At 41.0% G+C, this 13,822-nt stretch overlaps 1 protein-coding gene across 2 annotated transcripts; it reads right to left on the bottom strand.

The window, feature by feature from the left end:
• Nucleotides 1-3,307: 3,307 nt before the first annotated feature.
• On the bottom strand, nt 3,308-12,561 carry arf2a (ADP-ribosylation factor 2a). Of its 2 annotated transcripts, none has more exons than XM_069714699.1 (5): nt 12,473-12,561; nt 7,021-7,175; nt 6,810-6,920; nt 6,559-6,683; nt 3,308-5,499 (listed from the first exon to the last, which is right to left on the bottom strand). In XM_069714699.1, exons 2-5 carry the CDS (start codon nt 7,163-7,165, stop codon nt 5,338-5,340), a joined length of 543 nt encoding a protein of 180 aa, XP_069570800.1. In that variant the 5' UTR covers nt 7,166-7,175; nt 12,473-12,561; the 3' UTR covers nt 3,308-5,337. The 2 variants fall into 2 exon arrangements, with proteins under 2 accessions (XP_069570800.1, XP_069570801.1); XM_069714700.1 differs by lacking the exon at nt 12,473-12,561 and adding an exon at nt 7,389-7,408.
• Between the last annotated feature and the right edge of the window lie 1,261 nt (nt 12,562-13,822).

The raw sequence follows: 13,822 nt of genomic DNA, 5'->3' as shown, positions 1-13,822 counted from the left end.
CAGTTGAAAGAACCTCATAAACTGTTCATATAATAAAACCTCAAAAATAGGGTGAAGAGGAAGAAGATATATATATATATATATATATACAGAATTAACATGTTAAACACACCGTAATATATTTAATAGAGTACTTCTGATGCAAAACAACTACATTTACTGAAAAGGCTTTATGTATGTGAAATGATCTAGCTCCTTCTTTATCCTAACAAATTCCACAGTGTGAAATCAAAGCCTCCGTTCTTGGCCTCCTAGTTAATCCACTGCCAATCAAGTGGACGAATCCTGCGTTTCCATGGCGATGTGAAGGGCTAGATATGACTTGTCTTTCAGAAAGGTGTAGTCGCTGGTGAACTCCCGTTTGCTTTGGCGTGTGTGCGTGTTTGTGTTTGTGTTTGTGTGTGTGTGTGTGTGGGTGGACGGTCAGGATCTAAAACGCACCAGCGCAGCCGCAGGCACACTGCTGAGCACCGTCTGTGACTTCTGCCTGCCAACACATGCAAGCCAGCGTTAATGTTACACATACACGCAAAAGGCATAAGGGACCACAAATATCTATAATATACTCACGGGCATAAAATACAAGTTCAGATGTTGCAGCACATATTTGCAACAACCTTTTTTTTTTTCCACCTTTAAACAGATATGTACTTTGACTGCCCTTTACGATTCATTTACCTGCATCCCCTGATTGATCCTCATTGTTACAACTGATCGATGAAAGATAATGGTGCAGTGCTTCTCTCCCCCCCCCCCCGGGATGGAGGTCATCAGTGGTGGAAGAAGTACAAAGATCCTTTACTTAGTGAGGAGCATCACAGCAACTCGACTGCACATAAAAGTCCTTCATTAAAAAAAAAATTAAAAAAAAATCTTACTTAAGCAGAAGATTAATGACAAAATGTTTGGAAAGCACTGAGTCTGCAGAGAAATAACCTGTAAATGGTACATTGTTAGATCAATAATATTGAGGCATGATTGCTTAAGCAGAGTTTTAATGTTCACTGGTGAAGATGGAAGAAGTTTTATCACTTTATATGTATCCGGCTGTCACCAACATAACGCCCCTCCAAGGAGTCAGAAGATAAATCTGCGGGGGGGGGGGGGTTTAAGATGATTAATGTGGTAGAAAAGAAGAAAATAATATTGTTCTGCCTCACAAATCTGTTAGCACCTTTTCTTTGACACTTGAACATGTACTTTAATTTGAAATATTGCATAGTTCAGCCTTTTTGAGCCTCAATGAAACCATCTGGAAAGTTTAAAGAAACGCTGCTTTTTAATGAATGTTGGGAGTCCCAAGCCAAAAAAGATCAGAAACAGCTGGCTTAATCGTCAACAACGCATTGAGATTGATAAACCTATCTAATATCCGTGACGCAAAATCGTCATCTAACGCTGTCAAATAAATGTAGTTCTCTCCGGTGAAAGTAAAGAAACATATAAAGCGGCATTAAATGTGAAGTATACAAATCGTACATCGGTTGCAGTTCTTGGTGTACGTGTACTCGGTGACGTTTCTCCACAGGAGGTCAGAGAGAAGCAACAATGTCCGCGCAACGAGGACTAATGTGGACGTCGTGCCGGGGTGAACGAAGGGTTAAAGTGCTGCGTAAAAGAAAGAGTGTGATGTCACACTTCGAGGTGAGACGTAGTGGATCCGCAGAGAGAGTCTGACAAAGGTCAAGTGCAGCGGTGTGTGTGTGTGTGTGTGTGTGTGTGTGTGTGTGTGTGTGTGTGTGTGTGTGTGTGTGTGTGTGTGTGTGTGTGTGTGTGTGTGTGTGCGTGTGCGTGTGTGTGTGTGTGTGTGTGTGTGATTGTCCATATCTTATTAAAAAATGATTTCAGGTCGTTCCAGCTCCGTTTGATATTCAGAGCGAATGAGAGACTGAAGTAGACGAAGGCAGGAGAGATGGGATGGATGGCAAATGTGCTGAGCCAGGGAAAGCGATTCAGATGCACAGTGGTGTTAAAGAAAAGATCAGGGTGAGAGATGTCTCTCCAAGGATGAGATCACAGGCTCTTGCTATATCCTCTGTTCAATTAAATCAAAAGAAGACTAAAACACCATCTCGGCCCCCTCTGCACCTCTCTGCACTAAATGAAAACCTCTATCACAGCCCGTGTCTGGTCTCCTGCTCTCCCTTTTTCCCCGTGTCTGCTCAGTTGCTCTCTATAAATACACAAGGTGCTGTTTCCAAGGTAACAACTCTATAGAGGATTTGGCCACCTGAATTTCAGATGGAGTGTAAAAGGAGGGTGAACGGCGATCTGCCGGCTCCCTGATTGTCAGAAATACACCCTCGTCTTCTCTGTTGACGTCTGTCCCAATACTGTAAAACCGTCGCTCTTCATCAGACCAGTCCTACATGTTATACCTCAGAGCTGGGAAAAAAAAAAAAAAAAAAGATTCCCATGTGTTTGATTTCGTATGCCCGACTGGCTTGATAATTTCCTATATCAATCATATCAATCACCTCTCTGAACTGCATAATGTCCAACTCATTAACGTGATTATTTCATATAACAAAAGTACCATTTTAACTGTGCTTATAAAGAACATATTTTAGTGACAGAGATGTACCAATGTGTGTCAAGGTGAATGTAGTGGCATACTGAATACTTTTTCTCCCCCGATTATTTTATTGTTAAAGGTACCATTGGAAGTATTTAATACGGCGAGTGATTTAGCGTTACATGTCTGCCCTCCAGTGGTCACAGTGTAGAACTGCAGCACTTTGTTGCATTTTTTTAAAAAAAATTTTTTCATCTCAGAAGCAATTCAAGTATTAATCCTAATAATCATCACAATTAATAGCAGAAACATAGTTACTGGTAATAGCTGTAATATTTATGCTGTTTAAATGGCAGCAGTGCTGTTGATCACTGGCCTTTGAAAACAACCTCGGGAGGACAGATGTGGTTGTCACCTGTTGATTGACAGGTAACATGTTGAGGATGGTGTGACAAACTTGAGACACATTTTACTGAGCAGAAAAGCATCTCACGTGGACACCGGTCACGTGTTGGAGAAAATAAAAAAATATTGAAATGTGAAAACATGCTGAAAGGATAAAAAAGACAAAACAAAACTCAATTAATACAAAAACTATGGTATCCCTGCACAGCAGCACACTTTTTCTTAACCAGGAGTACAATATTAATATCAGCTCTTTACGTAGATTGTGTTTCATTGTGATATTTGAAGACAAAAATATAAAGCAATGAAATGCTAATATTGATCACTAAAATGGATATATTTCTCTACAAATTTGTTTGTAAGTTATCCAATGAGGAGGACAGTAGGTGAAGATGTACAATAGAGATCTCTTTATTATAGTGCATTTATCAGATGTTACAAGATGAGTTTAAAAAAAAAAAAAAAAGCGTAGAAGGTAATTAAGAAATACATATGCACATAACATGTCATTTTGTACAGAAATGATTTTGAAAATTAAAGCTTCACATCTGAACATAAGAGCAGGTGGATGATGTCAAGTCAAAACATTTTCTTACAGGATTTGTTTTGTTTTTTATATACATTTGTATTTCTTGCCGTTTACCAGATGACGTCTCTACTGTTGAGGAAATACTTTGATATGAGGACAAAGCCTGGAAAGATTAGTCGTTCAATTACTTAAAAATAAACAAAAAACATCCAGTTGTAGAAAAACAAAAAGGGACGAGGAATCTCCCTCGCGAGGCCAGCGGGATATTATGACCTTCGAGTCATCTTCACTCTGTAATGGGGTGTGTGTACTGCTCCAGACTCTTGTTAATCGCAGCATCCTTTGGGATCGGCGGGTGCGAGGACAACTATTCCGTTACTGGTCGAACTGGTGCGACATTCGTACTCGCACGCTTGAACAGTCTGCTGGTGTAAAGCGTTATCGTGTGTCGGGTTCACTGTGATGACAGAGACAAACTGCTGTCTTCACACAGGCCCCGTGTTGTGCAAGCTGATGAGGTTGTGCAGACGGCATAATTTGATGTAATAAAAAGCGGGGGGGGGGGGGGGGCTGGCTTACACGCAGAGGAAACACAATGAAGCCCCGTCGAGCATTGAAGAAGCATTTACAGAGCCGACGCAGCCGATACGCTTCCGATTCAAATGTACCGTCTATCACAGCAGTGACGATGTGGAAATCACAAGAGCGGGCAAAATCCAAAACTGAAGTGAACACAACCAATTGGTCCCGAGAGCGCTTCACCCCAACACGGACAGCCCACCTGACACGTCAGCTCAAAGTAAACCAGGTCACGAATGGATCAACAGTAACATGATAATAAAAAAATTTAAAAAAAACAGCCAATAAAATAGAAAACAGACCCTAAACTGAAGAACTACATACAAGAGGAAATAAGTAAACACTACCAATACATACCAAAAAAAAGCTAGAGTGGAGCAACTCTTTAAAAAAAAGTAAAAAAATAAAAATAAAAGGCCATGTTCTTCCAATGGGCTGAAAACACACATCCACCGACAATGCAGACACACACAATCCTCCACATATATGTAAACATGCACTGCAACATTTATTGCCATTTATAGACCCAGTCATAATGGATCTTTAAGACCTATTGAAAAGAAATATCAGACACGATAAGCCATGAGGGAGAACTTTCAAGAGAGGGAATGATTAAACTAAAAGGTGGGAACTTCTCTGCAGGAACAGGCGAGTACATTCTGACCATTACAAGGACCTGCAGGATGTGGACTTAAAAAAAGTTTGAAACAAATCTTAAAGACACCGTAACTCAACATTTTCAAAAGAACGTGAGCTGCTCCGGGATGTCAGATGTCATATTTTATTTTACCAAACATAACACAGGTTACACGGCGGTGTGCCCTGTGAATAAACAGTTATCAAAAAGGCCTTAACGTCAATAGCGAATGTGAAAACTGAATTATTGTTACCTTTTGGTTTTTCTCTTTACAAACATTCTCGACAGAGGACACGCAGCACTCGGTAATCTTGCCTTGTTCTTTGCTTTGTGGAAATCAGTGCCTTCGCATGTGCTGACACTGCAGGAATGAGGTGACTTGAGAGCTAACTGTGTTCAAGGCACAGCAGGGCTGCTCCCACTTAGCGCTCACACACACACTCACACTCACACACACACTCACACCCACACTCACACTTACACTCACCCAGCCATACAGTACACGGATGCAGGGCAGCACTGGCCGAAGGTCCAACGCTTCCGAGGAAATAAGAGGTGGGAAAAAAAAAAAAAAAAAAGAAAGAGAGAGAGAGGAGAGAGTGAGAACAGGACCAGTGAAGTCTCCCAGGACACTGCAGGTGGAGCTGACAGACAGGGAGGCCGAGTGACGGATCATTTCGCGTTCTTTAGCTGACTCGAAAGCCAGTCCAGACCCTCGTAGAGACCGTCGCCGCTCGTGGCGCACGTGGCCTGGATGTACCAGTTACGGTGACGCAGGGAGTGCAGCGTCAGCTTGTCTGTGATCTCAGCTGCATTCATGGCGTTGGGCAGGTCCTGGAGGAGCAGACGAAACGACACTTAATCAACAAGAAGAAGGGAGGGGGGGATGGGGGAGGGAGGTAGACAAACCTGCTCATATTTGCACAGATTGGTTTTGAGGACCGACTCGTCAATCCCGGATCTTAAATCTTAACCTAAATCTTAAACAGCTGCGTATTCTTATTTTGAAATGGAGTCGAGACTTGAGACCATGATCAGCATTAATATGACTGGCTTGAGTGCTAAGCGTGTGACTGCAGTTGCGTTGTGTGTGTTGGGAGCAACGGTGGTACACACTGGGACAACAGATTGGTGGACAAGTCTTGTTTTATGAGTTTTCTTTCTCCGTTACTGGAGTCGTTTTTACTCTGCATTGTTCTCCGCAGTGTTTCCACTAAAAACTCCTTCATAGATGTTCTACATATGAACCACACAACAGGTTTGAAAGGTGTTTTCTTTAAAAAAAAAAAAAATTGTTGGCAAAATAATAAAACTCATAACCAGAAACTGTAAAAATATAAATAGTTTTTCAGACATAAGTCCAGAAAAATGACCCAATCAAACCGCAAAATTGTGATATTTAATTTGTAAAAAATAAACCGTTCGCACGCTCCAGGTTCTGTAAATAAATGACATTTTTGTAAAACAAATTATCAAAGAAATCCAACTTTCTTGTCTTTTTTCATTCGTGACATCATTACATTGTTGTTATATTGCGCAAAGCAGATTTGAGTTCTCCCTACTTCTAGACATGATTGTGCCGTTTTCACCACTTCCTGGTGCAGCGAAAAATGACCTCCGAGAAGAGAAGTGACCAAAAAAAAAAAAAAAAAAAAAAAAAAAAATCTAACAAAAAACTGCTCGGTCTACGGAGGGTTCAAACTAATCCACATAATTACATTTTCTTTATTTGATGCAGCTAAAAAAAAAAAAAAAAATGATAAAAGTAATGAATTATCTAAAACGGAAATGTTCTCATTTAAAATGGGTTCATTTCGTTTGATTATATCTATCAAATGGTGATGAGCTGATTCTGTTTTTTCTTTTTTTTGAAGGACAATCACACATATTCACCTGTTTGTTGGCGAAGACGAGCAGCACTGCCTCCCTCAGCTCGTCCTCAGCCAGCATTCTCATCAGCTCCTCCTTCGCCTCGCCCACTCGCTCCCTGTCATTACTGTCCACGACGAAGATGAGGCCTGCCAGCGGAGAAGAGGTTGGGTTAGTGTTGATGGAGGCGGACAAGGGTCTCTTATGTGTAAAAGCAGGAAGAAGCCAACGAGGGACTTGATGCTTGAATGACGATGACATTTCCGCATCCTCACCTTGTGTGTTTTGGAAATAATGCCTCCAGAGTGGCCTGATCTTGTCCTGACCACCAACGTCCCACACTGTAAAACTGATGTTCTTGAATTCTACCGTCTCAACATTGAAACCTGTGGACGAACGAGAAAGACATCGAGTTGAGCCTTCGTCCCGATGTCGAGATAGCGCGGCAGTTGTGAAACAATCATGGGGTCGCAGGAGAGGACTCACCAATGGTCGGGATCGTGGTAACGATCTCTCCCAGTTTGAGCTTGTACAGGATGGTGGTCTTTCCAGCAGCATCCAGTCCCACCATCAGGATCCTCATCTCTTTCTTTCCAAACAATCCCTTGAACAGACTCGCAATATTCCCCATCTTGGCTCACCTGCAGAGAGACGCACAATATGGAGTCGTCAGGTTTCCGAAAATGCGGAGCCACACCGCAATCAATGACAGAGAAGATCAAAGTGTTGACGTCCCCCCTGCAGAAGCTGTTGTTGTTGTTGTTGGCTGAACTAAAACACCAGGATTTCAGTAAACGCCACATCCTCTCGACTAGAAAGCCAAACATAAAACGGTTAAATAATTCACATTTCACCTTTGAATCGTCTGAAGGTTTCTCGTTGATGTCCTCTGTGTTCATCAATGTGCATTGTAACGACTAGAAAAAAAAAAAAAAGCACCTGTCATTTCCGCAACTTCCTCCTCAACCTCCTTAAGATAAGAACAACAACAAAAAAGTTTGCCCTCTAAGAACACTGCTGCTGTGAAAGCAAGTTAAACAGAAGCCACCAACACATTAACCAGAACAAGCAGTGCTGCTAACAAGCTCGTGATAAGTGCTGAGGTAAACAAGAACCAAAAGAAAACCACTGCACTCATTGATCTGCTGTCAGACGCACTCTTGATCACGACGTAGCAGTGGATTAGCTACTTAGCCTCTAAAGTCACAACAGTCACCAAAAAAGGGGCCAATTACGCCTTTCTATTACCATATGTACAACCTATGCTTTATAAATACTACAGCATTCATTAGACTACTAACAAAACAAAAACGAAAAAGGGGCCTCTGTGTTATGGTTATATGCCTTCGCCAACCGGTGAGGTTGCAGTTTTCCGCCGTGTCCGTTAAGACTTCGGAGGAATCCCTGTACGTGTTCGCACGCTTGTTCAGATGATGTTGCTACACCGGAGATGCAAATTTCAAAACCCGATTGCTTCACACACACATCTTCGACCCGACATCACACAGGATCAATACAATCACCACGGTTTCTAGGTGGACAGCCGAGATTCGTGTCACCGATTCGGTATCGGACCGAATATGAAATACGGTCAAAGCCTCCTTGAGTAATGGTTAGAAAAGTTGTTTTGTTTTTTTGCAGAACTGTATGATGCCGCAGCGAAGTTGACCTTTTGGATATAAAACATCATCAATTGATTATTCTTTTTTTATCCTATTACACAGCTGTACAACACCTTGTCATAACTAGTGTATCAATTGTTGATTTGTGGCCGCAAAATGTTTTGTTTAGTCAAAAGCGACCTTTGACCACCGAACTGTAATCAGTTCATCCCTGAATGCAAGTGGGCATTTAAAAAGACATTAGTTATGCCTCCGGGCGTACCTGAAATACTGCATTCCTGACAATGGGATGGATGTATAAATGTACGAACATGCAGACAACCCAATAACATAATGCCTCCGGCCGGCGCCGGCCGCCGCAATGGAAGCAGTATTTCAAACATCAGCATCTTCAAGTACTCTCATCTACGATAAATAAATGTGTACGGCGGGTCATCGAGCCCGGCTGGATGACTGACACCGGCGCACGCACGCACACGCAGACGATCCACACACTTCGGTTGAACCGGTATCTTCACGGTGAAGGCGTTACCCGAGCTGAGCACTCGGGTTAAGCGGCATTAGTTCATGAACCCGGCAGCCTTTCCTGCTTTGTCTTCCCGCACCTGACTGCAGCGAGCTCATGTTTCACACACTCGGGCTTGATTAATCACTCGGTCCAAAATAGGTCAATCGTGACAAATAGCTTTTCACAAACACAGAACTGCCAACGCGGCAGAAAATATTAAATATTTTCTGAAACGAATGAATCCGCGGGGAATCCATAATTCTCCCAATTTAAGGTTCAGTGTGAAGGATTTATAGGGATCTATTGGCAGAAACGGAGTACAGCGTTCCTAATTATGTTTACACACGTGCGTAATCACCAATCATCTTCGTGTTTTCGTTACCTTCGAGTGAGCCCTTTCAAAAGTTTGACAAGTGGCGCCGCCACGTTCCCACAGTATCCCAGAACAAACAAACCAAACACGGGGCTCCGGAGAGGACCTCAAACATTTTTCATGAGCTTGATGGAAAAAGTAGATTCTCATGGAATGGAAAGATGAGCATGAGGAGTGTTTATTTTAACTATCTGATCAATCGAACAATCTTTTTTTTTTTTCTCGTTTCGAGTTTGTAACCGATGGCAACCACGTTTTTAAGTCATGAGAGGAAAAACGGTAAAAAAAATAAATAAAAAAAAACTATAAACAATTGAGTTCACAGTCTTTGCAGGGCTACTTATTGGAATAGTTTGTTATACAGCAGCAGATGAGCAGAAGCAGCAGCTCAGGAGATCCGGCTGCGTTTTCCCAGGATGCCTTCAGGCTCACCATCGAGTTGTAGGTCACCCGCATTTTAAAAGCACCCAGAGGCCAATTCACAATCACCGTAGTTAGTCACACATTTAAAATGCAGGAGAGAATACCTGAGGCATCCAAGACTGCTTTGGCTCCCTGTTATGAGGGTATATTACGAGTAAACCGCGAGCCATTACACGGCCAGTTATTACAGCTGAACGTGTTAAAATACGAGAGCCTCAGTTCTTTCAGATAAGCGAGTCACACGACAACTGAAAAACTCACTTTCAGTGTCGACACGCCGTTAGTGTGAACGCCGATAAGCCGTATCTCCAAATGACTTTGCGGCTACAGCGTGTGCTTGTGACCAGCTCAGCTGATCACATGACAGCAGGGACACTTCAAACTCACCAGACACCAAGTAGAGCTCCTGAAGCCCATTAACATGCACGCCGTCACAGAAGATGAGGAAATGAATGAAGACTGGTTTTGAGTTGATCATTTTAACTGTAAACAGCACGAGCAAGTTAAACAGATGCACGAGGTAACTAAATTGTAGATTAAGGATGAGTGTTGGGCCATTGGGTGGGTTTGAGGAGAAAAACTCAAGTCAACTTAAAAAAAAAAAAAAATCAATTGGCTACTGTTGTTCCTACTTTGTAAACACTACAACAGGGATGTGGCTGAGTGAAGACGGCAGGTAAAATACAAAAAAAGCTCTTCACGCCAACCAAATTACAAGTCCATTATTTCAAATTTAACAGGGCTCACCACGACATTTATGTACCGCAGATCAATCTGGTGCAGCACTACGCACCGATTTAACAGTGAGGCTTGGAGCACAAGTGGAACAAGCTCATTTATGAGCAAATAAAAGTGGTGATTTCACGGCAAACCTTGGATACAACATTGCTTCTTGTCACGTCGTTCTGTTTTTAGATATCCAAAATATCCTGAAGTATAAGATAACATGTGGGTGGGCAGAAATGTATCAAAGCAGAAAATAATAATTAAAAAACTTGTTTTTTTTTTTAAATATCAATATTAGGGTGTCCTGATCAGTAAAAAAAAAAATATATGGATAAGTCTTCCTTTTCTTTCATCTTTTTCTGCCATTTCAAGACACGGGAAGGCTGATGACAGTCCTATGATGTAACACAGCCGATTACAGTACGTATCAGCTGACGCAAACTCTGCCGTCAAACACAATAGGAACACAACAAAGGGGCTTGTTCAGCAATTAAAACCCAACAGAGCACTGAGATCAAGCAAGGAACACCCTGAGAGTGTGAAGGCCTACAGCTCATCTCCGTTACAGCAATGACAGGTTCTTATTACTGCAATCAAGACACACAAGATATTGATATTAAAGATATTAAAACGGACAAGATAACTTGTAAAAGTTGTGTTACTTATTGATCTATGAGTGGAGATGCCGTCAGGTACAGCTTCTACACACCTGCGGATTAGACCCGGTTTGTGCCGTACATGTATGGACATACAGGGATCACAGTGGTAACCATTTAGCCATCTGTCCAAAAGACGAGGACGACCGTGACTATGAATTCCTCTCAAAAAGTACGAAACAATCGCCGGGTGGCAATTATCCGAGCTGACTGCAAATATTTTTGCATTATCGTAACAGTGACTTCCGTTTACCTGCATAAAAAAAAAAAAAAAAAAAAAAAAGGTGGCTGTAACCAACAGTAATATCAGATTTCAATCACTGGTTCCTTGTCCGTTTCAAGTTTGACTGGTGCTCGTTTCATGATGTCATCTTGTTGCACCTACTTCTGCTGCGGTTCAATGGCACACGAGTGGACAAGCAGAGCCACGACCGTTTGTCTTTTAACAGTCGATCGACAGCATTTCCACGGGAGACTATTAATATAAACATCATTGACTTAGTTGTAAAGACAAACACCAAAAGAACTTGCTGTGGGAACATTTTACTTTATGGCCAAATTGAAAAAACAAAAAGAAAACCACTCCTGAGAGCCTAGTAAACCTAGTAAAAATACTTAAACCGTATCTGGTATGCTGCTGCGATAGTCAAGGACAAAAGGCAGACTGCGGTGAATCCTTCTCTCTGCCGAGAGGACGATTGGCTTCCCGTCCCTCCAGGACCTGTTCGCCTCCGACACACTGAAGCAAGTAGGACATATTATGGCCGAACCACCCTCCCAACCTGGAAACACTTTATTATTATTAATATTATTACTACTATTAATAATTTATTTTTAAACACCCTTTCTAGCAAGGAGGTTGAGGTTTATTTTTGAAATCTCACACCATAAGAAGCACTTCTTCCCACTCATACACATCAACATTAAATCTATAACCTGCACATCAATGAATCCTTTACATCCAACACCAGCATCCTTTACTCTGTGCACATCCACCCGTCTTGTGTGTTAGTTGTATTTTACTCTCTTTGCATCAGCTGTTTAGTTCATGATCGTTAAGCACCACAATTGTTTTTTGTTGTTGTTGTTGTTTTTTTATGTTAAAAACAGGGTTGTAAATTTGATTCTGACGTCGTGTTTATTTAATTATATCCCACATTTGAGCATCGCCAAATGATTGAGTCGAGATAAATCAATACTATAATGTTTACTTTAAGCGAGCAAGTCGTTTGGAAAGCGAATTTATTTCAATCTTAATACTTTAAAGTATTAAAAGTGACAGCTCGTTATGGCTAGCCAACTAGCCCGGGGAGGAACCATTAGATCCACGTTAACGTTGGCTGTACAAAGCTCCACACACGCAAAAGACGACAGCGATGAATACACTCGTGGATTATTGCTTAAAAAGGCGTTTGTGTTCATTGATTAAATGTCAAATAAGACTTCCTCAGCTCACACAGTCGACTGCTAAGGAAACAGCTAACAAACTTCAAGTATCTGGCTTCAAGCATCCGCGATTTAAAGCCCAACCGTAAACAGTGAAGACGTCTTGGTCTTTACCCTTATCTAAACCAGAAATATATCAATGAAACTCAGGTGTTTAATGTTTGAATTTAACAGTTTTTTTTACCTTCGGTAACGTATCTTCGGTCCTTCTTTGCTGGTCCCGTTCAACAACAAAATGGCGTTTTCCGGCGTCGTCTTCGTCTTCGTCATCATCCCTCCGCGTCATCTTCTTCCTGGTTTTTATTGGCCGTTGCAAACATCGTCATGGTACATTAGCGCCACCATGTGGTGCGGAGTGTAGCTCGGGATGACATGGTAAATGCAGAAAATAAAATATAAAAAAAATCCGATGACATTTTATTCGGTAAAATTCGTTTTAGATACTAAAAAGAAAGCAAATTATACCTGGATTACATCCTGGATTTTCTCAGCAAAATGATTTCAAATAATAATCTAAATCAATCATTTTCACTCCATATCATTATATTTCCTTCCTAGACAGAGATTTGTCATAGATTTGGATAGACAGACAGAGACACTGTCAGGAGAGATTTTAGTAGGAAAGCTCACACGGAAACTGTAAATATCCAGCAGGACAAAATTAGGATTAGGACAAAAAAAGTGAGAGGAATATTAAACTCTGGTCTGTGGAGGAATAATTAAGGCCAGTGTCTGAACAATTTGCTTAGCGCTGCTGGAGATCTGTTGTATGAGGACATACAGACAAAATATTTACTTTAGGGATGTCCTGGCAAAGACCTGACATCAGTCTAACCAGCAGAGCAGTTAGTTGTTTTTTTTTATTATTATTATTATTATTATTATTCTTTCATCTCAAAGAAATCATGGTTGAAGTATTTTAAAACAAAACTTCTGTTCCCTGACCTCTTATAAAAATATCAAACTACATTTAGAGAAAAGTATTTGAAACAAACAAAAAAATGTAATTCAATATCCTTTCTAATGGATATGATAAAATCTGTATATGGAATATACTTCTCAGTTTTGGTTTATTAAAGCCACTCTTGTTCCCAGATTAAATCTATAATAAATCCACTAGATGGGGCTCCAGCCCTGGGTGTTTTTTCTCTGAATGCAGTTGGAAGATCGGTATAGTTTGGATGAAGAGTCTGATTCTGTCCTTTAATTTCAGACTTCATGGACCATTTACCTGTCATCCACATGCTTTTCTTGAATCTTGTCTGCTGTTCTCTAATTTGTTTGGAGGATTGATGAATTTATGCTGCATATGGACAATGAGTATAAGGTAATTACTATGATATAAAAACAGAAAATTCTCTTTTTTTTATGGCCTCTCTGGTCAAAGATGTTTGCTGACATTAGGGCTCAAACCTGGTGGAGCTTTAGACATTGATTGTATAAGAAACACCTTGCTGTTTTTTGGAATAAAAATGTATGTTAAAAACAACAACAACAACAACAATAACTTGATAATTAAAAGTGTTTGAGACCT

The sequence above is a fragment of the Brachyistius frenatus genome, unplaced genomic scaffold (genome assembly GCF_029030835.1).
Source record: "Brachyistius frenatus isolate BFR_SWC_R1_liver_20210118 unplaced genomic scaffold, ASM2903083v1 Contig_134, whole genome shotgun sequence".
In the NCBI taxonomy this organism is placed as follows: domain Eukaryota; kingdom Metazoa; phylum Chordata; class Actinopteri; family Embiotocidae; genus Brachyistius; species Brachyistius frenatus.
This window is presented reverse-complemented; position numbering and strand designations above follow the sequence as displayed.